Source organism: Rhipicephalus microplus, chromosome 1 (assembly GCF_043290135.1).
Source record: "Rhipicephalus microplus isolate Deutch F79 chromosome 1, USDA_Rmic, whole genome shotgun sequence".
NCBI classification, from domain to species: domain Eukaryota; kingdom Metazoa; phylum Arthropoda; class Arachnida; order Ixodida; family Ixodidae; genus Rhipicephalus; species Rhipicephalus microplus.
The window spans coordinates 112,147,950-112,174,500 of record NC_134700.1 but is presented as its reverse complement, the minus strand read 5'-3'; the positions used below and the strand labels follow the sequence as shown (position 1 = coordinate 112,174,500).

Below are 26,551 nucleotides of genomic sequence, written 5' to 3'. Positions count from 1 at the left end.
ATAATTTCCATCATCTGGTGCGCTTTAACATGCACTTCAATTTCACCAATGTAATACCACACACCGGTAGCTCCTTTCCTATATGACAGGATGCTGGACGACGAACTCTCACAGCCCCAGCGAAAATTGTGAGACCGTGCCTCGAGATTTCGCTCACTGCAAGCTCGCCACACCGTCTTACTCTATGCTGGATGCACGCCGCCGACTTTAGTGGCTTCTGCGTCGTGAGAATCTGTAATTATAACGTGCGAGAAGTGTGATAAAACGGGGCTGTGTAATTTTTGATTGATTGATATGTGGGGTTTAACTTTCCAAAACCACTATATGATTATGAGAGACGCCGTAGTGGAGGGCTCCGGAAATTTAGACCACCTGGGGTTCTTTAACGTGCACCCAAATCTGAGCACACGGGCCTACAACATTTCCGCCTCCATCGGAAATGCAGCCGCCGAAGCTGGGATTCGAACCCACGACCTGCGGGTCAGTAGCCGAGTGCCTTAGCCACTAGACCACCGCGGCGGGGCCTGCGTAATTTTTGGACATGTTCTATAGATATCCTGAATTAATTGTAACAAGCTGCACTTTGTTGCAGTGTAGTCGCTCGGAAATAACATTCTTTACAGCTGGTGTTTCCACAAAAATAAAGTTGTGTTGAATTGGCAAAAATAGAGATTACGATACTGCAAAGTATGCACAGTTGAATGCACGTAGAACAACATGAGTAAAATAAATGCGAAATACTTATTTAGCCCTAGTCACAGGTGTGCGTCGGCTCCTTGACAGATACAACCAAACGTCGACGAACTCGCTCATGAATCATCTCACTTAAACCCAGATCAAGCCGTAAATCTGTTTTAACTGTTTTGCTGTGGAGAGGTTGAGGAGCCTATTCTGAGTGAGCTCCACAATTTTCGTTGAGCTACGCATACAACACATTTAAATTGGCTTATGGTGCCTGAAATGTGACCAGGAAGTTTTACTGGAATCATTCAAATGAAGAAAGCGAGGTAGCTGATGCGCTAGCATTAGCGTGCGGTCGGGGCTCGTTAGCACGAGGCGAGCGATCTCGTTCCAGTAGTATTACAAAAAAACAACCTAAAAACAATCGAGGTTTGCATGCAATTGCTCTATTTAGTTACCTCAGTTGAACTCATGCTTCATACTTTTAGCGCGAGCAGTATTGGACTTGAGAGCGAGCTTGTTTCGCGCATTCAAATCTTCCAGATTTTTTAGTCAGGCATGACGCACGTTCATCGCTGTCAAGCTCGATTGGGTCAAACATTCTCGAGTAGAGTTTTCTTCCTTTGGCAGTTAGCGAAAGGGAACCAAGCGGAAGTATATCATCATATTTTGCTGGAAGCTAAATGGAACTGCGAAGATGGATAATTGTTTAACAGTTATAACACATCTGCTGATGTTTGCACTCGCATTATTTGACGCAATACTACCACAAGCATCATTCTAAATTCGCAGCGCTTAATCATGAGCCAACCAATGTAGTCTTACAAATATTTTAGAAAACAGAAAGAAAAGAAAAAACTAACGAAAACCTTCACAACATTTCGCGAGCGTGGTTCGTACGAAGACAAAGAGTGGCTTTCCCGCATATATAAACGACGCCTAACGTGGAGTACCTTGGCGCGACTTTACTAGCTAAAGGTAGCATATACAGTAACTCTAGGGCGGTAGACGTGCGCGTGGTATAGTTAAAAACGCTGGAAGCTGAACTTGTCATTTCACGTGTTTGCTCTTCCCTTGTAGTCTGCAACAATGCAACAAGCGAATCCCGTGGACGTGAATTAACTGCGGAGGACTCGTTATGGTATCTGTCGTCGATACAACGAACGAGGCCGTTCTTGTCTTCGTTACGACGTCCGAACTATAAAACCGACATGACGCTGGAAAAATGATGCCACAATCATTTCTAACACAACGAAAAAATTAATCGTTATTCGTTTACGCGTACAGTGTTCCAAATGCACCCCCCGATGCGGTCACTTGTAATTGAGCTTTCTGTCTCCTTGAGGGCTACTGATCCTATTTTTCATTTTGTAAACTTTGCTTCTTTTACCGGTGGAATATTGGGTGGTGTGGTACACCATGCAGAGTCATTGCCTCTCTGCTTTTTTCTATATTTTCTTACTTCTTCTGTTTTTATCTCTTAAGTAGTGCAGGCCAATATTAGTACTCTGTGAGCAGTTTACATGTAGAAATATAAAGCTCCAATACTTGCCGTATTCTTGCGCATGAATATTGCACCATGATAACAGCTGTTCGCTCAAATATATCCTCGATGTGTGCGTGTCCTTCAGGTACGCATCCGTGACCTGGAGTACCTGAACTCCACGCGGTCGCACCTCGTGGTCGTGGCCACGGACAGCGGCGTTCCTCCTCGAAAGTCCACGGCGCTGGTGGAAGTGCAGTTCCCCGAGGCCCTGGTGCTAAGCAGCGGGGCGTTGGCACCAAGACGGGACGAAGGCAGCTTCGTGCTCATGGCTGTCTTCGGTGCCCTGCTGGGATCCCTCCTTCTCATCATCATCACGCTCACCGTGTACATTCTGAAGAAGTGAGTTGCGTCGGTAGTCAGCAAACTTAGCCATATATCGAGAAAGTATCTGAAGGAGTTCAATTGTTTCGGAAAACCCGGGAAAGACGCACGTAAGGGCGCGTGCCGAAAATAAATGTGTGATCGTCAAGAATATAAGCGGGAGCACACGCGCGCATGACAAATAGCCTCAAACCCGACGTGGGCGGATTCGTTGGTGCTGCTGTCGGTAAGAAAGCGGAAAACTTGCCGTGGTCCCAGGGCACTTCCTCCTCAGTATAACGTGCCCCAGCTGGGACGATGACACCACCTATCAGAGCGTACTAAGTTTTGATTTATTGATATGTGGTGTTTAACGTCCCCAAACCACCATATGATTATGAGAGACGCCGTAGTAGAGGGCTCCAGAAATTTCGACCACCTGAGGTTCTTTAACGTGCACCCAAATCTGAGCACATGGGCCAGCGTACTAAGTTAAAGAACAGTCAAAAGGAAAAGAAAACAAGAATTTTTGCCTCTGTCAACGCGCGAAACATTGCTACATGTTTTTTTAGTAATATTAAAAGTAAATAAAACACGCACCAAACGCAAAAACATTTGTGTTGCTGATTTGTTTACATCAATCTTCTAGTTAGGCTTCGAGACCTTCGAAATGGGAAGCTATCTCAAAAACTACGCAAACTTATCTGTAACACTCGGTCATCAAAGCTAACTGAAGGCAAGCGAAGCCATTTTAAACACTCGTTTGCGGCGAACAAAGTGAATCTTTCAACAACTACGCCAAAATCACTTTCAAGCGGGCTTCCGAAAGCGGCAACATATTTTGCGTACACTACGTGAACCATAGTAACACGGTTACGTTGAACCTGAAAACTGGCGCGCTTACGGTGAGCGGTACGAGTACGTACGCCACGGCGCATGCACACTTGTATCCCGGTAAGCCCGGTAAACTATAACTGTATACTGAGACAGGCGTGCCTTTTTTATAATGTTGATACAAAACGGTAGCTGATGACGTGTCACCGGCCACTCACAATTACAATCGAGGTATGCCACGCATAGCACGAGCGTATAGGCCAGGAACCATCTAACGCACCAATTTAACGAGTTTTATGTGTATACGTCAAAGAGAAATAGGTTCGAAGAGGTATGGTTAACGGCCCATAATGGTGGCACTGAAACCTATCCGTGGGATAGTCTACCGCTCCCCTGCAAAATACTGCTTTTCCATTTGCTTTCATATGTGTATGTGTGTGTTAGACACAAAATCAACAAACAGAATGCTGCACGTGGTCCTACAAGTGAGCCTTTCCTGTCACGTGGTGCTGAGTATAGACGAAGGCAGAGACGGCGTGTCCAAAATGAAACCCTTTATTTGGTCGAACTTGTGGCCGGGAAAATGTAAACTCATACTAAAGCAAGCAATTCGAGCTGATGGCGTGTAGAGTGTCGGTTATCGATAAAAATGACAAGCGGTGAAGCGTGTCGGCATTTGTACCTAGGTTCCTGAGTTATCCCTAGCGGCCACGTAGGTTCCAGAAGAAACTGTATTGTTCTCGTTGTGCGTGTGATCTTTCTAAGATAACTTCGCAAATTCTTAATGATTCGGCACGGTCTGCGCAAGGCAGCACTTACCCGTGTAATGGTGCGATAGCATGAAACTTGACAAGGGAGTGCGGCAATATTACACTCTTGTCTGGTGTCTGTGTCATACGTTTCTCGTGTCGTAAAAACAGACGCTTAGTGGAAGCGACAACAGTTTGCAGAAAAGTGGCGTCTCTTCTCATTTGTTTACGGCAGCGTTATCCAAGTAGCGATTGAATTGGTGTTTGAAGGCTATTTGCCACGCACTCGCCTGTTAAGGCTCATATTACTCACGGTCGTGCACCTCAGTGAAGCTACACTGTTCGACATCGTTTTATATTCATTCGCATGAATGCAACAAGAGGTCGGTCATTGGTCAATAAATTTTCGCTATAGCTGCGACGAAAAATTATACAGAACAGAGTTCGCCGAAACGCTTTCTGAACCCTTTGAATTTGAAAAAGCGTTAAACCGATGATAACGGTGTCTTCCGCAAGCAATGTCTTTTCGTTTCTTTGGATGACCTTTTGAGTAACAGTTCAACATGAAACCTCCACGTTCTGGCATACTGGCATGTAGACTTCGAATTAGCGTAACAACAGTTGCACCAATTTCGCCTCAAATCAGAATTGGTGCTTTGCCTTACACTTTCGTATATCTTACTACTGCGTTTTGGTAGCAGATAACATGTACGTTTGAATGTCATGAATTACTATATCGCATGCTAGGTGGGTGACGGGCACATTCAATGCTGAACGCTGCCAACTCGTCACATTCACCTTTCACAGAGAGCATAGCTTGCGACAAATCATTCGCAAATACCTATCGATGTCATCACACGCTCTATGATACGAAGAATGGTAGGTCATCGTGTGCACATAGAGGATGTATAGAGCTCCTGTTCTTACGTGCCAGTGCTTGCGTTCAGGAATAGGCTCAGTAAGTGCAATAAAACATCGTTAGCAAAGGATACCATTGGTCTTAGCGTAATTAATAAACAGCGCCGGGCATGCTATCGTACCCGATGATGTATCCTGTTGGAGTGCATGCTTTAAAACAACGCCCTAAAGAAAACGAAGACATTTCATGAAGTGACAATGATGTGGCAGTCAACACCTTTTAGAGTTTCGCGTGATTCATCATAATACTTTAGTGTCATAAATTCTGTTCACAGTGAAACGTATGTAGGCTTGCTGACACCGTCTATTTTTGTGAAGGCTCAGGCTGCAAGAAAAAGCATTCTTTTGTTTGTATACTATGTGTACTGTTGCTGTTATTCGTAACTGATCAGTGAACTGTAGAGCTACGCGATTAATAGGCTCTCCATATTACCTTTCAGCAAAAAGTATCGGAACAGACTGCCAGTCTCTATCACGGGGAATGGACACACGCCGTTGAACAAGGTACGGCAGGGTCACAAAAAAATGATGCCTAAAGTATACTGCCAGGCTTTGAGAACTGCCTTATTAACATGACATGACTAATTTACTTGCAGGTGGCAACAATAAAGGCACCCCACAGTGCGGCTAACAAGCTAATCAACCCTCCGCGACCTCTCGCCGGAGTCGAGAACCCCATCTTCAACCTGTCCGATGCCAAGTCGGACGACACGACCGAGGACATGAGCGAACGAGAGACAGTGCCGGACAGTCCGGACACTCCCGTGCCTAACGGGAATAACAACAACAACAACAACCGACCGCAGCAAAATGGTGGAGCACTGCCAAATGGCAGGCTCGAGCCTCTGCGGAATGGAACCGCGGCGCCTCCTACCGTCCCTTCGCCGCTGGGCAACGGGAAGCTCCTCAATGTTCAGTGGCCGATCGGCTCCATACCAAGGAGGGTAAAGAAACTCAGCTGGGAAGACGAGCAACCAAACAAGGCAAGTCTTCTATCTCTGAGGTGCATATGAGAATTAGAAAAAAAAAAGAATGCCGTTTCACTGAGCTCATCTGGCTCCTTATCCACTGGGTTCATTTTGTAATGAGTACGAATCAATCTGAACACGTATCGTGCAATCACATCTTTTTGGTTAGGAAAAACACCCTCAATATAGAGTATTTATTTGAACAGAGCATTCAGTTAAATTTTGTTGGCGATTTCTTCAAGTTGTAATATTGGGAAACGTTTGTAAGCTTTGGGGCTTATTTTCCCCCCAACCAATATTGTTTGTTCATATAGTTTGCCTTTCTTGTAACGCTCCTCACCTACCGCTTGCACGAAGAGCAGAACATGCATCCAACTTGGTTAACCTATGAAAAAGGGTCGGTAACGAGAAGGTGTCAGCGTAGATACACGCAAGGCAGATAACTTCTAGTGACAAAACAAACAGTGATTTTTTTATTGCAGTAGAAGTTATACGGACAACCCGGGCACATTCTTTTTCGTTGCCACCGCCATCATGTTAAGTACGAAGTCCAAATCGGTAACATCGCTCCGTGCGTCATGTGTTCTGTGTGCGAGTGAAAGTGCGTGAGCACTGCGGACAAACGCCGCCACTCAGAGTTTAAGTGAGCCAGGTGACTTCTTCGTGCGAAAGGTGCATTGAGTTGGTGTATATAGAGGGCTGCGTGGATAAAAAATAAATGCGTACTTTGGCCGGCAGGACGTGGTTCAACGCTACATACTAACGTTGATGTGGTCTCCTGTGGTCAAGCACGACGTGTCACGTATCTCAAGAGGTGACCAGCTCATGGTTCATAGCTTTGTACGGGTTGTGCTCACATTGCAAGGAGGGAAGGAACAGGAGAGAAAGGAAAGGCAGGGATGTTAAAATCTAGAGACTGATATGCTACCCTGTACTGGGAAAAAGGATGCGGGAAAGATGGGGAAAGATGGGGAATTTCAAAGATGTGGAAAGAGAGAGGGCACGCACACGCTATGTCACACATGTTGCAGTCATAATCCTGTCAGTATATAATTGCCGGTGCAAGTTCGATGACCAATAGCCCGAATGGATGTCCTTTCATTCACTGCGGCAGCCATGTTTTCTTGAGCATTTAGCTGCAATAGCCTCACTTCGTATGACCTTCCAATTTCTTCCTATCGGGTTCATTATTTGGGCCTTGCGGTGAAATTTTCATAATCATGTACTCATCTGCCACCACGCGATAAAGCACAAGCAGGGTAACATGTACGCCTATCACAGTTCTTCTACTTCTGTCATTTCAGACGGCGCTGGACCCTGACGTCAGCGTAACACCGCTGACTGGTGGCAACCAGTCCCCAGACCACAACGAACTCACAGTGTACTTCTAGGTCAAACAGCACTGAACTGTGTCTTCCTCCTTCGAGTGTCTCTCATGAAAGCGAGGGCGCCGTAGGTCAAAACCTGAGCAGCTGCGTGCGTGAAGCAAGCCGTTGTGATAAATCTGCAACATGCCAAGCCGTTAGTGCCTTCCGTCTCTGCAATTAGATGACAGTGATTGCCTTCGACAGTGGTTCGTCTTCCTCAAAAGCACCGGACACCCAAACAGTGTTGTGCGTGGACGTGTATCGAGTGCGGCACTCAAATGTGTGCGGTGTTTAAGCCATGCATCTGAAAGAGACAGAAGTAACGCATTTCGTTATTGCGAGGCGGCTTTTAGGGGTGCGAACGACACTTGTAAAGTGAAATATAGCTAGCTTCCTTTCGAGTTCAGTGCGACGGTGAAGATCATCGTAAGACTGTTTGTGCAAGACGTTGCCATTATCGGCGCAATGCTTCCACACTGAAATCCAGCGAGCCTGTAGAATGGTTCTACGTTTTGCTCGGCAAGCTTCGTTTGAAGCCAAGAAGCATTCAACGGTCGACCTGCTTGACCTGCTGTTGCACTGCCGAGAATGGATGTTCCATTCCGAAGAATTTCTACTCAGCTATTTCTGCTCATTGTGCCCATATGTCACAAGAAAATGATTGCATGAAGTTATCTTCCCGAAGTCAAGCCCAGAAGAAATACGTTTTTTATATTACAAAGCTTGAGACCACAATGCCGCCCTTTTGAACACGAATCTCTTAAAAAAATTCCCTTCTGTTACTAACACATGTCCTCAAACTAATGCTTGAAAACTTAAACGTAAAAATGTGTGTTGCCTTTAAAATCGACAGAACAGAACCTAATTATGCCTCAGTAAACCAAGACATTTAAGAACTACTGCTTCAGCGATGTAGTACCCACCTCACTGCTTCACCACGTCGCTGCTGACGCAGAGTTCTTCATGTGCCAAGTGCTTTTATTCCTTCTTCTCCCCTTCAGTACGTGCATTTTGCGCTGTGGGCCAAGCCAAAGCGAAGAAGAAGAAGTTACTACACTTCTGAGCTATCCAACTGTTGCAAGTCCCACCACTAGCAGTCAGAAGAGCCACCAGGAATGCATTGATGCTAGTATTGTCTTTCTTTAAGCGCTTTGTAATGAACAACATTGCAGCTTCTGTGTGCACCAAAGAAATGATAGGTGAGATGTGGACTACGCATTTTTGTATATAGACTAAAACAACAACAGAAGACATGGAGCTTTATATTTTGTACATATTGTTGGTATATTAGTGTATCAAGCCTGTTGCGTGCTTTGTTCTTGCCACAATGCCTTACAGAGAGAAAAGAAACTTGCCTTGCACTCTCGACAGCAGTATAAAGTGTATTTTCCTAGCGTGTTTCTAATGCCAATCTCTTTTGTAATGTACCTGTATAGTTCCTTTTTTATACGTTTCATTTTGATAAAAGAAGGCGTAAAGCAGTGGCGACTGTAATGACGAAACGGCTGGAAATAAAGATACGTGTTTCCATGTACACATGGTTCTCTATTCAAATAGTCATTAGCCATGGGATGCATTATAGGAGCCCAGAAACCCTACTGGCACAAGTACTCGTCGAGACTCCTCTTCCACACAATCGCGAAATATATTTCCTTACTGGGAGGGTTCGTCATGAAAAGACTGGTGGTCTGGCTTCACTCGCGTGTTACAAAGCACTAACAGTCAAAATCCGACCACGCGGTGGCGAGGAAAACGAAAAAGCTCTTGATTGATATGTGGGGTTTAACGCCCCAAAACCACCATATGATTATGAGAGACGCCGAAGTGGAGGGCTCCAGAAATTTCGACCACCTGGGGTTCTTTAACGTGCACCTAAATCTCAGCACACGGGCCTACACCATTTCCGCTTCCATCGGAAATGCAGCTGCTGCAGCCGGGATTCGATCTCACGACCTGCGGGTCAGCAGCCGAGTGCCTTAGCCAATAGACCACCGCGGCAGGGCAACGCGAAAGGGCTGTCGTCAGGCCTAGTTTTCAAAAAGAACAAACAGCGGCACGTTCACCATGTGGTGGTGATTACATCTGCGAAGTACACATACGCGAGGTATACATGGCGGGAAAAGGCTTGAAATTTTAAAGTGAGAAGGATGCAGTGTTATTGCAAAGGCAAGCGTGCATCAAACAAGTCATGTGTGAAAATTTCTTACGCTGAACGCGCTGCTTACAACACAAGACCACTGATCACGATGCGTGACTGGTGATGGGCAACAATCAAACGTAGCCTCTAGAAAGACCCCTGGAAGCAAAATATGAAGCGAAAAACGTACACAGAGCCAGTGATTACCACTTAAAATAAATTCAGTACAGCCGCTTTGGTACCTGGGAAAAGGAAAAGAAGTAACGCCGCTCACATGCAGAGACAAGAAAAAGAAGACCACGTTGACCGTGAAGGTCATCATTTTGGTGCAGATCTGGCGGCATGGTAAGAGACAAGTTTCATTTCTTCAAACTTCTTTAAAGCAATTCGAGTTCGAGCTGAGTGGAAGGTCTTATTGACAAAAGATTTTCTTGGTGATGATGCTTCACAACTCTCAGTGTATTACAAGAACTCTGACCTGTAGAGAAGCCCCTCGCAAGGAGAGTTTATATTGCTTGTATTGATGCGTCCATCAAAAAAAAAGAAAAGTATAGTATGGAGAACATTCGGCAGACATTCTCAAGTCTCGCATGATATTTTACTACTATCCCTGAAGAGGAATGTATATAACAGCTGTATCTTGCCTGTTTTTACCTTTGGAGCAGTAACCTGGAGGCTTACAAAGTTGGTTGAACTTAGATTGAGGACGACGCAGTGAGAGAGAGGAAAGTAATAGGTGTTACCTCAGGAGACCAGAAGAAAGAGTAGGTCACGGTACAAATGGGTGTCAAGCATATCTATGGTGAAGTCAACAAGTGGCCATAAGCGGACCATGTATCGCGTAGGCAAGATAATCGCTGGCCCTTCGAGTAACAGTATGGAGTTCAAGAGAAGGCAAGCGTGCGAGGGATAGGCAGGACGTTTGGCGTTAAGGTGAAATTATAAAGCTCGTGGGTATAAGCTGGGTGCTGCAAGCACAGCACCGGGTTGATTGGCGCAGCATGGTAGATGACTTAGCCCTGCAATGGGCGCAGGCAGAGTGACGATAATGATGTGTCGTCTCCCGAAGATACTTCTCCCTGGGAACACATGACCTCCGCTTGCACCCGTTCCAGTTCCAGCTGGCGCCATGTCCTATACTATATGACAGTCGAAGAAGTCGGCGGTAATAGCCAGCAGCATCAACCAAGTGTCAAAACTAAAATACTCTCCGACTATACCTGGTGCGTTGCACGTTGAGCGTACCGTGCGCAAGCAGGAACCGTACTGAGTAGACAATCACCGTTTCACTTTGTGAAAGAGAAGACGGATGAAGCTGTTGATCACGTGACACGGGGGTTACAATTTCATGCCTTATCCACTCACGTATACACTGCAACACAACCCGAAATGTCAAACGTCACTCTTGGTTTTAATTTATGCCCCATTTCGGTTTTCACTGTGAGCAGCATGCATCTTATTTTGCGCATGCAGCTCGCCCCGTGCGCTTGGCGCTTCATGTACGATCTTGAAGAACCGTTTCAGCCGCATGTGCTTTTTTGCGCAATTCACTTTTTGGGTCGAAGCTCCTTAGAACATAGCCTTGTCATTCGTTGTGGTAACATCACAGAACCATATAAAGAAAACACGTCTGAGACAAAAAAAAAGACTTTTCGATAGACTTCAACGTAGACATAGGCTAATTATGAGGTAAAATGTGTCTCTAACAAAACTGACCTCTAACAAATTAAGCTTATGTTGAAGCTTCTCATGAAAACTTTTACACAAAGGCGCTCGTCGAGCACTATATGTCCTAGCTAATTACCTAGCTAATGTCCTAGTTAATTAGTGGTTACCGACACCGGTGGCAGCGGTGGCAACGGACAACTACGACGCTGCGCGTGACGTGAGTTTTGATCTCATAAAATCTTTTTCTGTAAAAATTAATGACAAATAAACGCAAAAAAGCTAGAAAAGACTGCGTAACTGTAGTGATGCCCGCATACCGCTTTCTCTGCAGTCATGCTTACGTTACACATTCACCTTAATGCAGTTTCTGAAGGCTGCCAAGAGAAGCCGACAACTTGGCCGGCCCAAAAAGTATGTTAACAAAGTGAAACTCCACATAGCAAACCAGGGAGTACTACCGCGTTGGAGAAGTCGAGGAGCTATTGAGGACAGTTAGAGCTGTGACCACAACACGCGGCCTGCCTAACCTTCAGCTACCCACTTCAGAATCAAAACTCTAAAAAAAAGCTTAGAACTCCTACAACACTTATACCACCACTTCGCGACACGCGAAGCCCTCCGTTTGCATAACTTTTGCAGAGATATTGCTGGCGGACGCACCATACGCCACTGCCTCAAAATATAGGTGGATTGAGAAACAGGACAGATGTACTAACTTGTGCGTAAAGTGCGCCTTCTAATGGAGCATCCAGAACTACGAAAAAAGATGTTGTTCCCCATTCGTTTCGAATACAATGAATATAGAATGCATAACTGAGTGGAGACCTATGTCGAAAATAGCCAAAAATTCGCCACGTCACCATTCAAAATTTTAGGTCGCCATGGGCCTCTCAAATTCGCCAATTTGGCGAAAAGTAGCCACCAGTGACAACTCTGGTGCCGAAGCTAGAATCGTGCCAGGTGTCAAAAGATGTGAATCGAGCAACGTGTAAGTATTTTAAAGGCCTACCCATTAAAGAGAGCTGAGACATATTTAACCATTAATATCAGCAGCAAAACTATATATCAACAAAGTGAACATCAGTTTAGGCTTACGTGTTGCCCTGCAAACGCGTTGTGGGACCTTCGTTAATTCGCAAAAAGGAATAATTAAGGCGCAGTGGGTACTTAAGATCTGTGGTTACAATAAGCGTTCAAGAATGCTTTCCAAATGTCAATGTTACGCGCACCGCAGTTCGTTTCTCTACGGCACGGTTTAGGCCTGCACCGAGAAATTAAACACGCTAGCATTTCTGAAGGTGATGTCCATGAGGCCCGATTACGCCCTCTTCATTTGTCCTTGAAGTCGAAGCTGAAGCACACTTTTTCTGATTAGCGTTTCTTTCTGTTTTATGCGCCGTGTTACGCATTCTAAGCCAGCAGTAGAGTAGCGCTGGTCTGAAGATTTATTCAGAAACAAGTACCTGGTGCGCAACATGCAGCTGCTCCCAATTTTTATTTCACTTGAAACAAGAAAACTAAAACAGCCTTCTCGTCATCGTTTATTTTATTGCCTTGCCGTAACGGCTCTCCCAGTGAAACACGGCCTACCTGGCCTCTTCCGTGAAGATCTCTTTGAACCTAATGTCCAGTTTCTCTGCCAGTTTGTCCACGAATTCGACTGTGCTGAGGTAGTCCCTCCGATCCACTTTGCCGAATCCCTTGACGCACGACGCCAAGTCCTTGGTCATGAAGCCCGACTCGACGGTCTCGAGGCAGACACGCTCGAGACACCTGGCAAACGCGATGAGCTTGGCATTGTCGTCCAGCTTTCCCCTGTGCGCGAGTCCTTTGGTCCAGGTGTACACCGAGGACAGCGAGTTGGTGGACGTCTCGAGTCCTGCAGTGTGGCGCCGGTAGTGCTTGGTGACCGTGCCGTGCGCCGCCTCGGTCATTGTCGTCTTGTTGTCGGGACAAATGAGCACGCTCGTCATGAGTCCCAGCGAACCAAAGCCCTGCGCGATGAAGTCCGACTGGATGTCGCCGTCGTAGTTCTTGCAGGCCCACACGAAGCCGCCCTCCATGCGCAACGAGCGTGCCACCATGTCGTCCATGAGCCGGTGCTGGAAGAAGATGCCCTTCTCCATGAAGCGGCTCTTATACTTCTTCTGGTAGAGCAGCTCGAATATTCCCTTGAATCGACCGTCGTACTTCTTCATGATGGTCTCCTTGGTGCTCAGGTACAGCGGGTAGCCGCGCTGCAGGGCGAACTGGAAGCAGCAGTACGCGAACTCGGTGATGGAACGATCCGTGTTGCACATGGCGGCGGCCACTCCAAGCGTGTCCTCGAACTCGTAAATCTGTTCGGACAAAAGGAAGGTGTGGGTTTACCTTAAAATTAATTTGACAGAAATAAATGCGAAGGGAAGTAAGCTAGACTAACATCCTGCATATCTATCTCGACAGTTTATTGTCGCTTGAACAGTCGAACTTCTGTCATGGTGCGGCGAGCTTGTGGTACCTTCGTTTGGGCGAGTAGGTTCAATGTTAAGAGGAAAAAGCAGGACGAATGAATAAGGACGAAGAAAACATGGGATGATCGCTGAAGCAAACAAGTCCGGCCTAGTCATTTTACGCTATTTTTTTTTTGCTTCATTGAGCCCTTGGTGTGCCGGTATAAGCACCTGCAATAGTATTATAATTTAAAAAGCCCCGCCGCGGTGGTTTAGTGGCTAAGGTACTCGGCTATTGACCCGCCGGTCGCGGGATAGAATCCCGGCTGCGGCGGCTGCATTTCCGATAGAGGCGGAAATGTTGTAGGCCCGTGTGCTCAGATTTGGGTGCACGTTAAAGAACCCCAGGTGGTAAAAATTTCCGGAGCCCTCCACTAAGGCGACTCTCATAATCATATGGTGGTTTTGGGACGTTAAACCCCACATATCAATCCTCATTATAATTGAAAAAGTTTACAAGCAAGCTCGTTTGAATTATGAACTGAGAAAAGACATACTTCTGCCTTACGTACCAATAATAGTCATTTATGACATTGTTGCAGTGTTCTTGCAGTTGAAGCAAAGTATATTTTGCTTTGGTGCGTCAGCGAAATTCAATACTCGTCAATTCAGCCACTGAGAGGTTAATGAGAAAGACCAAGTGGCAGCGTTTGCTAGATATTTTAACGTCTATATAGGTATCTATAGGTAGCACATAACAAAGCTCTGAAAAGCCGAAGTTCAGCTATTTGTACCATTATTTTATCGGACGAAATTATATTAATAACATGAGACTAATAATTCTAATATTCGTTTGCGTTTCACGCCTCAAAACCACGATAAAATAACGCGGGACACCGTATCGGAGAGTTCCTTAAATTTCGATCGCATGATTTTTTTTACAACGAAAGCTGTTATGAGATCACAACTCGTGTCTCGCATCGCGCCGTAGTTGTCAAGCCGCCAATGTCCGTAACGACATCGCGCGAAATTAGAAAAAAAAAACAGTACTATGGGCACAGTGGGGCTTGAACCTGTCTCCGCTGGGTGCCTACCCAGTATTCTACCACTGAGCCATGCCGATGCTTGGGAACCATTGGCGAATTTGCCATAGGCAGGCTTGATGTCGGGAAGGCAATCGCGCTAATACGACTTAGAAAGCGTTTTAAAACATCAAAAAGAGCATCCGTCACACAAAGCAAGCAGCGTAACGAGTGGGTCGTTCAATGCTCCAACCCATTAGAAAAGCTTGTTTTTGTTCAACCATTGACTGTGGCACATACCCACTTCAGGCATGATTTCCTCATTGTCGTCGTCACTGCATGAACAATTGGCGCAAAAATCCTCGAATATAGTTTAGCGGATACCACGCTTTTCAACAGAAAGACGAAAAGTAGCTTATCTCATGCCGGCCCACTATCCTAAATCTTTTATTATTAATACCGTAGTGGGCATCAAGCAACTGTGCTTGCAGCAGTTACCCAATAAGTGTTTAGAAAAGGCTCTGAAAGGCCGCTCTTCTAGCTTTCGCTGTCACTGTACTGCGCCTTCCGCGCCGGGCTGGCTTTTTTTTACGTGCAGCTGAATCCAAGTACACGGGCTTCAAGCATTTTCGCAACCACCGAAAATTCAGCCGTCGTGGCCGACTTTTGGTCCCCTGTCCTTTGGGTCAGCAGTTCAGTCCAAACGGAAACTCAGGCAAGGTACTTTGTGTTCATTGAAGGGTATGAAGTCGCAATAAACAGGCAACGTTCAAAGTAAAAAGCGACAAAGCAACGCTGTGTTGTTAGTTTTGTTATTTTTATCCATGTATGTGTTTTGCGATGTTTTACACATTACGATAACTTATTTATAACACTGGGAATAGCGAGCGAACACAAGATAGGTTTGTACACATTGCTAGCGCCTCCCGGAAAAGTATGTTTTCTGCATTTACAACGAAAGACAGGTTCGTTGAATACCACGAATTTTGCCGGCACTAACGCCTCGATCGCGAAACTCTACCACCTTTACTACGTCAGTCCTCAAGCGGGCGTGAAGTTCAATGACTTGTACTAAAACCGGAACTTTTCTCTTCCCTGCCTTGCGCCACAATATTGACCACGAAATTCACCCCAATTCGGATTGCAAGTTTTGTTCTGTCAGGAAAGTGGTCCTTAACCACATTATGTGGCAGTGTCAGAATCGCTCTCCTCCCCTGAGCCTTCGTTCACCATTTAGTAGCAATGACTGTGGGAGGCCGCTATGCACAGCTACAAGCCCGCACTCAGGAGGCTACTCTGCACGTGGGCTGAAGTGGTTGAAGACTACCGCGATTAGAATTTCTCGCCTTGTCTTAAGATCGAATCAATGACGTCATTTCTCTCTCTCTTTCTGTTTAGTTTAGCAGGTGAAAAATACGACAACGTTGGTGAGAGGGACTCTCACACTGTTCGCATGCGCAGCGTTGTGTCACCTGTGTGGCATGCGAGATATTCAGTTTAAGCAAATTATTTTACACCTTCCTGCTATACGTGTCGTGTCTTCAAGAAGACAAGTGACTCACTCAGAAGAAGTGCTCTCAAGCTGGCATCTCTTGCCTTTTTGCACTGTAGCAAATCGCATACCTACGCACTTGTCCATACGTACACGGCGTATTACATGCGCTGGTACTTACGTCCACATCGTAAGGAGCTCCGATGGTAGGCGAGTACTTGATCTGGAGCGTGCCGGGACCCGGGACGACGAAGTCCTTCCCGTTGTACTGGTCGCCGAACGCGTGACGCGCGATGATGATCGGCTTGCGCCACTGCTTCACCAGCGGCGGGATGTTGCGACAGACGATGGGCTCCCGGAAGACGGCACCGCCGAGGGCGTTGCGAATGGCGGCGTTGGGCGACATCCACATGCGCTTCAGGTGGTACTTCTCGAGCACGTCCTTCTCGGCCGTTATGGTGGCGCACTTGACGCCCACGTTGTGCGTCTTGAGTGCCTCGGCCGCTTCCAGCGTGATCATGTCGTTGGTCTGGTTGCGGTGCTCGATAGACAAGTCGAACACCTGCAGGTCGGCGTCCACGTACGGCTGGATGAGCCTTTCGCGTACCAAGTCCCAGACCACGCGCGCCATGTCGTCACCACGCATCTCGACGATGGGCCCACACTTGAGCTTCTCCATGTGTGCTAGGAACCGTGAGTCTGAACAGCGGGGCGAGATCAATCGTCGCTGAAGAAGAGATAAGCGGACGGGAAAAAAACGAGCACCTTCTCCTCGTGGCACGCAGCACTGATTCCACGAGCAGACCGTGCCTACTCCGCAAAATGACGACGACGAAGACGACGATGATGATGATGCACATGCAGTGGCATGGGCTATGAACAAAACATTAGCCACGATGGAAAAAAGTGTATTTGAAAATTTGGAAATAATGTGTCATAAATAAATAAAGTTCAACAAAACTTTCGAAAGCCGCGCAATCTGTTAATCATGTGTGATGACCTGAGGATAAGTACCTGAGGAAATCGTGAAAATCCTTCTGTGAATAGTTACAGCCAGAGAACCGTTCTAAAGCTTCCATAGTCTTTTGTACTCGGACAAAGGTACGAATTCCTGCAACGTCCTAACCAGGGCGCATCGCAACGGAATGTTTACGCCCACATTTTCATCGTCTTGATTACTAATCACTGTCTTGATGTGGGTCATTATGCTTTAATCATTGTGGTGGTGACAACGGCCTTGCGGTCACTTTGGTACACGCTGATCAGTTAAAGTACAACATTGACACATTCTTAGCCAGGGTCTAATCTATTCACGACCAGTGATGAGCGGTGACGCTTGCATTGATTGATTGATTGATTTGTGGGGTTTAACGTCCCAAAACCACCATATGATTATGAGAGACGCCGTAGTGGAGGGCTCCGGAAATTTCGACCACCTGGGGATCTTTAACGTGCACCCAAATCTGAGTACACGGGCCTACAACATTTCCGCCTCCATCGGAAATGCAGCCGCCGCAGCCGGGATTTGAACCCGCGACTTGCGGGTCAGCAGCCGAGTACCTTAGCCACTAGACCACCGCGGCGGGGCGCGGTGACGCTTGCACCATTTGTGTAGCACATACGTGTTTCTTGACACACATAGGCTAAACAAACTGAACCATAGTCATATACACCTTCACTGTAAAAATAAATTCATGAAACGCACTACTCAATTCCCAAGACGTGCATGGTATTGTGCAATCGTCAAGCAAAGTTCTCGTGTCGCAAATGAAATTACGTGTCGTTGAGCAGACATCTGTGCGACTAATGACCTAATTTTGAAACTCAATTCAAGGCATATACGGAGAAGTTAAGGCAAGATTAAGCCAATGAATTTAACACCGACAAGTATTTTTCTTAGTAGAGATAGATAACCGGCAGCCAGAACCACATTTAGACTGGAGATGAATACCATCGAGACATTCAACGATATACAGTGCTTCGGACCAGCCATGTAAAGGTAAGTTTTGCTGTGAATCTCGGCATTGTAATCTTGATGTTACGTCATACTGACGTGTGAGGGAAGAGAGTATGACATGATGATACTACAAATTTGGATTTGGTAATATTCATTGTTTTCAATGGCAGTGATTAAAGCAGAAATGTACGTATTCTCTGTGTGAGTGCCCGCTGTATCCGACAAGAGAAAAATACTTCGGGCCAACTATAGGGAAGCTTTGTCAAGTGTGTCTTTCACTTTACTTTGTTGTAATACAAAGTAATCTGATGTGCAAGTCTACAAAAAAAGTTCATGCGTAACATCGCCGCAAATACTCCCGTTTTAACGAAACATGAACAGATGAAAACGAAACGCTCAATGATTCTCCAATCGGATCAAGACCAAGGGGCTTCTCTTGGTGGGCGCTAGTTGATATGACAACCAGAATCAAACCTTCTCGAAAAGAGGAAGAGCATGCTACCATAGTGACAACTGATAAGGTTAAAGTGTACGACAGCGTAGAGCACACCATGTTAATCAATAACATTAAAATATGAACAGTATAATGATAATATCTGCGCGGATTCAAAGTTTTTTAATCGAACATAAGCTCAGTTACTCGCACAAAGCTTCACCATTTTAAAAGTACAAATTCTAGGCGAATTCCTCAATAGCAATTCTCTCAATTCGTTTACTGAATATTTTAATAAGTACTACATTTCGAGAACCTAAAATCTAAAACCTGGAATTTAAAACCTAGAACCTAGAATCTAAATCAAACTCGGAGTTATGAATTTCCAAATGGTTTTGTACCAACAAACTAAAAACTAATACCAAGAAAACTAAATATACATTTTTTTCATTCTCGTAACAAGACCGTAATAGTTAACTCCATCAATATAACTATCGACAACCATTCTCTTCTCCATGCAACTTCTTACAAGTACCTTGGCGTTTACCTCGATAACCACTTAAACTGGCAAAACCACATAATGGATGTTTGTACTAGGTCGGCGTCCGGATGTTATGCTTTACTGCAGGCCCGTAACTACTTCGATAGAGACATTTTACGAACATTATACTTCGCATTCATCCACTGTCACATTACATACTGCATTGAATCTTGGGGATGGACTTATAAGACTTACCTAGAACCTATTCGAATATTACAGAAACGATTTCTAAAAGCAATAACATACTCTAAGCATGGTCATCCGAGTAAACCACTGTTTAACGACATGCAAATTTCACCTTTTGATGCATTGCGTAAAGCAAAGACAGCCAGCTGCGTAAATATTATCATACGGCACAACAACCCTTTCGATGCATCCTTGTTCTACACTACTTCTCGACCCACTAGAAATGCTGTGTCTGGTAACTTCAATCTGCCCCCCACAAACAACGCGTATGGAGAGCGAGTTGCCGTTTATAGGAGCAAAAATATGGAACAACTTGCCGCCCGAAATAAAGAAAGCCAAAAATTTTAACACTTCTATGAGAAATTTTTATCTAAGCTTGAATGATGCGAGCTAACTTTGCGATTTTTTGTTTCCTGGCATGTCGCGTTGCTGTCACAGAAACATCATACGAGCTGGATAGTTATTTGGTGTATGCAATTTTCAAAATGTGTGCGGCTGTTCTGGATTGTGAATTTTGTGTTCGCCTAGCAACGAATGTTGTATTTGTTTTGCATTTGGGAATACGGATACTGGTATTGTTGGCTACTTAATATGTCTCTGAGTTGTCTTGTTTGTGTTATTACGTACTTCTTAGTGATTTGCTTGCATTGATGCACATTTTGACACTCTGGTGATTATAGATTTTATTGTCGTTTGGCACGAAGATCACATGGTCAAAAATGCTTGTAGTTGTACTGTAAAACACCCTGTGTTTTTTGTTAGTTTCTTTTTTATGTAACAGTAAGCCTGCATCACTGCATACATTTTCTTTTTGGACCCAGGACTAGCCATTGGCTACGGGTCCAAGCAGTCTGATGATCATTTGTATTGTATATTTCAACAAATAAATAAATAAAAAAACGATATGAAAGTGTATATATTTATATAACATCGCATTTGTTTCAACGTCAAACAAAATACATTAAACCCATGAATTGGTACAGTCCTATTTTATTAAGGCTGAAAGATGTCTTCGTGAACTACACGGCTCTCAGTGCTGACAAAAAAGCTCTTGCTCTTACACTTCTTACTTTTTGAATCATACTGGTGTACGGGCAGGACATTATTGCGCGGGCATATTCACTAAAATATCGGGGTATAACATGCATGCAATACCAATCTCAAAGTTTAATTACTCAGTATATCGCATATAAAGGATTACGTGCAATTTGAGTATTAAAACTAATCGATCAGCACCAGTCTCATTGAAACCTGTAGAAAGATTTTATTGACGATCTTATTGGGCGTGCTCGGTTTACCATAGTGAGAAATAAGAGTGTTACCATCTTGAGCATGGGCGTACCCAGAAGGGAAGGGGTTTGGGGATTCATCCCTCCCTGAAGTTTTGGGGCGAAGCTCCTTACGGCATGGCTGGCGCGTCCTATGTTGTAGTGCGTAACCATCGGTTGCACATACCCGAAAGAGTGTTCCTTATAATGTCCGCTGGATGGCGGCACTTTTATAAGATAAATACACGATGAAAGTATGTACGATGGCTGTACTGGGAGCGTTCACTAGATAGACGGACGGACGAACGGACGGACGGACATACAGAGAGATGGACGGACTGATGGACTGACGGACGCAAGGACAGAGAGACACAGGGGCGGACGCGCGGATGGACGGTCGGATGAACAGGCAGGGGGACGACCACACAAACAGAGGGACGGATGGACGGACAGACAGACAGACGAACGAACATACAGACGAAAGAACGAACGTACGAATGGACGCACGGACGGACGGACGCACCACAGATATACGGACACATTAATGGACGCTCGGATGAACGCATGGACGGACGGAAGCAAGAACAAATGAACGGATGGAAGCACTGAAGGGCTGACGAACGCTTCGCCCCACTAATAATCTTTCACTCCCTGGATATGCCATGATTTTTGAAAACTTTTCTTGCGTATGTATACACGACCACATAAAAACTTACAGTGAACACATGAAGTATGCTTCAACTCCCCTCGTCCTCGAAAAAAAAAATCTGGCTGCGCTCCTTATCTTCCTAGAGTGTACATCCAGAGTTCACAGCTTGAGAACAGCATCACTCTTATTTACAAGTAACAGTGGGTCCCACCTAGTGGTACATGAGTGTTGCCTTGATGCAAAGGGAGAATGACGATGTTGAGGCGAAACAACTCAAAAACAAAAGAACCAGCCCACCAATAAACAGGGAACATTCCGCTGAATTTCTATGAAACGGCAAGGTAATAAGTACGTGTTTCTCTGACCCCGGCTTATATCTTGCAACAAGACTGGTCACTAATCGTATAATTTGATGCATGACCAGCCGGCTCTAGCTTTCTAGTTCACACAGATGGTAACATACTATGTATTTAGAAAACGTGGGTAACAATTTAGAGTACTTGGTACTATGGGAGAGCTGAAAGCCGTCTCGTGGACCTCGTAGTATACTTCGGAGCATTTAGGAGCGAAGCTCCTTAAATTGACACCCCTTCGTCCCTCGTAGTAGTGCGTAACATGTTTTACGATTTCCCCGGCAAGGTGATGCTGGTGGGAGATTTCGCCTGTGCGTTGTTGAACAATAAAAAATTTCCAGCGTGCGCGTTAACTAAAAGCCGAATTCTCCTGTCTCTCGTTTCCCATTTACAGCCATTGCCATGTACTGTTACGTTTGGCCCGGTAATTCGTCTGGGCAGACACCATTGTCCGTAAGCCGGTCTACTGGGGAGGCTCTCAGCTCCATCGGCGGCCAATCTGCCAGATGCTGTCGAAGATTTCGGCAATTACCCAGACAATGTGGCAAGCAAAGGCGAGTTCCTGACTTTCAAATGTGGACCCTTTCGTCGTCCCTTCGAGCAGCAGTGGTGCCTGATGACCTCGGCGACTCATCGGGAGACGGGGAAGCTGTTGTGACCGGCGTCAGAGCTGACGGGGGAGCGGCGCTCGTTTGATCCTCAACCAAGTAGCCGACCAGCCGGCTGCTTATGCCCCCAGGCATTGTCCGGAGGATTAGACGTCGTGTCACCACGACATCGAAAACCGTTCCAGAGAGCACAACAAAGACAGCATCTTCCTTGGAAGAGACCGTGGCGGCCACCGCGAATCGCCCCGCTAATTAAGCGAACAAATCCGCGGACCCTTTGATGTAAGCTGTCAGGATCGTGGGACCTCTCGACTAGCGGCACACACACGACGAGGAAGAGCCCCACTGGCGCCACCTTGCAGTGCAGTGATCACGACTCAATATTGGACGTTCACGTGGACCGTGCATGCTCATCCCCCTCACCTGTTGTGTGTGTGTGATTGGTGTTCCACTCGGAGAGGAGGAGCCCGACAGGGCTTAAAACGACTCCGCAGAGTGCTGGACGTCGCTCTGAACCATGTAACGGTTCAGCCACCGCGCTCGTGGGCTGTAAAACCCCTAACCTTTCTTTTCTGTAAATATGTGTAAATAGTGCCATAAACCTGTTAGTTTTTCGTATCCTCTTCTTGTCAGCGTTTGTTTTCTCCACCCGGTTACACCACGCTACCACAAGAGACCGGGTAGTCCCCCATCCCTTAATGTACATTGAGCACTATCTGACAAGAAAGGGTTGCTACGTTATACTCGCTGGGCGTAACCTCCTTAGTTTAAGAAAGGTTTAGCGAGCGTTGGGCCGCAGTGCCATGAATACAGTGAACTAGTATATACAATGAACTCGAGGTGGTTAAAGGTGGGAAGTAGACGCCAAGCGCAAGCCGTAAGGAAGTGTGCGTGTGCCACCTCTCATTTAGTCCTTGGAATGCCCGTTGGATGGCGGTGCTTCTATATGCGGAGTATATGATGAAAATATGTGAGATCGTGGTACTTGGAGTGTTGACTAGATGGACGAACAGACACACAGACAGATGCGTGGATGGACGCATGAACGGATGCAGGTGCGGATGCATGGACGAACGCAGGGAAGGACGCACGAACAAACGCACGCACGGACGGGCGGATGGACGCATGGACGTTCACACAGACGGACGCATGGAGGGACGGAAGCAAGAACGAATGGACGGACGGATGCTTCGCCCCACTCTCCATCATTAACTCCGCGGATATGCTGCCATTTTTTCTTTAACTTCCGGTGGGGTAACTATGACACAAATGCCTTTTACTGCTGCACGAATCCAAGCCATGAAATTTCTCGTGCTAGAATAAGCCACTTCAACAAGGCCAATCCATCAACCATACAATTAAGCAGCCAACAAAAAAAACATCATTCTTAGATCATTATAAATGCAAAGCATTTCTTAGCGTGTCTCCACACATTCCCGCGGGCACATACCAGTGGCACATACGTGCGGGCGAGTGTATATACCACCGGTATGCGGGTATGTGCCACAGGTGATTGACAGTTCATATCTAGCTATTTTCTTGAAATTATTTTAAAAAATTAATGAATTCAAAGATTATCAAAATCAAGCATATTAATTAAAAACAATAGTCTTTTTCGGGGTAAAATAAACTAACAAATGATTTCAAATCTATCTATTGCATAAAATTTTGAAATTATGTATCCAAATATTCTGCTAAATAGCAAGGCACCATTCGTTTCATGGCCGACCCACCATGGTGGGTTGGGCTAGAATAAAAGGGGCAAGCAAGCAATCTAGGAACGGCGAGGACACACATGGGTAAATTTAACGCGTGAGCGTTATGGGAAAGCTGACATTGGCTGCGTTGACTTGACGAAAGTAAAGAAAAAAATGTGATGTCCCAGCAAGAATCGAATCCCAGCATTCCGAGTGGCAACTAAGCAATTTACCACAGAGCCATGCCAGGTCTCGCAACTGCTTTTCAATTATAGACCATACTCTTCGTAAAGCGTCAATGGCGCGTGAAGTGATGGCTGTTCAATTTTATAAATATTACATATGTACTTTTGTAGATACACCCCTCACGTCGAGTTAAAATCAACTGTAGTTGAGCACAATGCGCTGAAAGTGATTGAAGATTCAAATCAACTAAGGAACAGTGCGCGAACTGACATTGGTAATTTATTTCGAAATCGTTAACGAAAATCAGGGCATATCCACGAAGCGAATGGCGACGAGTGCGCGAAGCTATAGGACCTAAGGCCCTTAATGTCTACGTTGAAGTTACCGACTAATATAAAGAATGGACTGGTGAACAAACGGACGCGATGATGAATAGACGGGCATGTGGACGTATGTACGAATGGACTCACAGGTGGACGGGTGCACGGATGGTAGGATGCACGCACAGGCAGATAAGTCGACGAACAGGATGATGGACGAATGGAAGGGAACACAGATGCATGGACGGACAGACAGACATCCATGCATGCGCGGGTGGTTATGTATTGGGCTGTCGTATATTTGATTACACACCAAGTCGGCAGTTTACGTATGTTTTTATTTTTTTGTGCAGGTGTTAAGCTTCTGGCTTCTGTTTTGTGGGACGTGATGTGCGCCAACTAAGTGGGCCCTAGGAAGCTTCACCCCTAAAAGCTGGCATCGGCATCACTGACCCAAAGAACGCATAGAATAAATATGACGTTCCCAGAAGAAATCGAACCCCACATTCTGCGATGCAATCAAATCTTTACCACAAAGCCACGCTCTAGAAAATAGTTTGTTATGTAGACCATAATGATCCTGAAACGTCTATTGTGGTTCCAGTGCTGGCTATCGAATCTTATAAGCAGTACTTACGTATTTGTATCAAGCAGCCGTCACGTCGTTATAAAGGCAATTGTAATGAAGCGCCATCCACTGAAGCTTATTTGTCTGGCAGTATCCAGGAGCGCCATCCTCGCTATAGCACAAGTGCTACATATCAGCTTACCGCTTCGCATCATTGCTAGCGGCATTTATGTGGATGTTTCATAACACAATCAGACGTGATTCACACAATACATGAAATACGTTTGCTATGTAGACAGAGCCTCCCAAGATCTCGTGCCTATGACGAGGAACGGAGGTGTCATTGAACGCTTCATCGTAACAGACATGAAAGTTTTCAAGCAATTAAACTATACGCATACTTCGCTGTACATATAGGCCCCTCATCGCCACATCAACGGATGGATATAGGAACAAACTGTACTACTGCTGATAGTGCTGATATTTTACATTGATTTGGCACAAGTTAAGGAGGTGTCTACAGCCCACTGGACGCATATTCATGACCCATCGACACATGGACGTCACAGATACGTCACAGAAGTACGCGTATCCCCGATGTGTGCAAACTTAGCCACCATCTCGTGCTAATAAAACGTTTCAGCCTACTTGGTGTATATTTTCTCGTCGATGGTAGGATTCGATCGAGGATCAATCTCCCAGTGCAAGTTGTAGAGAGTCTTGCTATTTGTGACCTTTCTTGAGCCTCTGCCATTTCCATAGTCATGTTTTGTACCCCTAACTTGGTCAATTTTTGAGTTCTGGTGCGAAGCGGGAGATCTAGTGCACTCTAGGTGACTTTCTTGATCGCCGCGTCGAGCTTCTTTAATTGGGTCTGTGTCCAGTTATACATAGAAGCCGCACATGAAATACGACATAACACGAAGGAGTTGATCAACCTGATAAGATTGTTTTCTGTAGCGCATTTTTGTCTCCCTGCAAGTCACCTGGTCATCCGGTATGCGTTCTCTGGCTTGAAGATGTTTGTGTTGAGTACTCTGTGATTCGTGCTATTTGCATCCATAAAAAAGCCAAACACCCTCATCGAGTCAACTCTAGGTATGTTAACCCCGCTTTTGGTCAATATGTGTATCTACCTTTCGGATAGTGGCTTCCAGCCCTTAAGCCCCCCCCCCCTTTCTCTTTACTGTAAAGCAACAACTCCAATCGGTGTGGGGAGCACCTGATACCAGTGGGCCTGAAGTATTCCTCCACTGTCCGCACCGCTTTTGTGAGTGCATCCTGTACTTGTCCTTCACTACCACCAGTACACCATTAGTATGGTCATTACCACAGACGGTGTGATGAATCAGTTGCTTACGTGGCTAACTTTTCTGGACAGGTCGATTTTGCACAGGTTGAAGAGAACGGGAAAAATCACCGAGCCTTGAAGGATTCCACCGACCCTTGAGGGATTCCACGATCCTCTTGAGGGGTTTCTAGCACATTCACCTTGGATCACTCGCTTACATTCCCATAAATCTAAATGAATCGACCAACAGCATTGCCCGCGAGCTTACGGACCCGGCCGTTTTTGCATATGGCTTTGACTTTGCTAAATTCGAAAATCTACACCAGGATACGTCCGCGAAATATAACGAACCAAACTGCCTGGGGAGAGGAGAGTTTGCA

The 26,551-nt window shown here is 45.7% G+C and overlaps 2 protein-coding genes across 2 annotated transcripts in view; one reads left to right on the top strand and one right to left on the bottom strand.

Annotated features, from left to right (window-relative positions):
* The window catches only part of LOC119178254 (cadherin EGF LAG seven-pass G-type receptor 1), a 283,366-nt gene extending 274,469 nt beyond the window's left edge, over window positions 1–8,897 (top strand). Inside the window, exons 13-16 of the mRNA XM_075887183.1 lie at window positions 2,313–2,566; window positions 5,469–5,532; window positions 5,625–6,011; window positions 7,301–8,897. Coding sequence (XP_075743298.1) covers window positions 2,313–2,566; window positions 5,469–5,532; window positions 5,625–6,011; window positions 7,301–7,387 — 792 coding nt within the window. The 3' untranslated portion in view covers window positions 7,388–8,897. The remainder of the gene's footprint in view (window positions 1–2,312; window positions 2,567–5,468; window positions 5,533–5,624; window positions 6,012–7,300) is intronic.
* A 3,767-nt stretch (window positions 8,898–12,664) lies between these two features.
* Window positions 12,665–16,885, bottom strand: LOC119178233 (isocitrate dehydrogenase [NADP] cytoplasmic-like). Its single transcript, XM_037429426.2, has 2 exons — window positions 16,296–16,885; window positions 12,665–13,507 (listed from the first exon to the last, which is right to left on the bottom strand). Exons 1-2 carry the CDS (start codon window positions 16,791–16,793, stop codon window positions 12,755–12,757), a joined length of 1,251 nt encoding a protein of 416 aa, XP_037285323.1. The 5' UTR covers window positions 16,794–16,885; the 3' UTR covers window positions 12,665–12,754.
* Between the last annotated feature and the right edge of the window lie 9,666 nt (window positions 16,886–26,551).

Coding starts and splice junctions, on each gene's coding strand:
- LOC119178233 (XM_037429426.2), bottom strand. CDS start 16,793: ATGGAGAAGCTCAAGTGTGGGCCCATCGTCGAGATGCGTGGTGACGAC. Junction 13,508..16,295: donor GAGCTCCTTACGATGTGGAC/GTAAGTACCAGC, acceptor TTGTCCGAACAG/ATTTACGAGTTCGAGGACAC.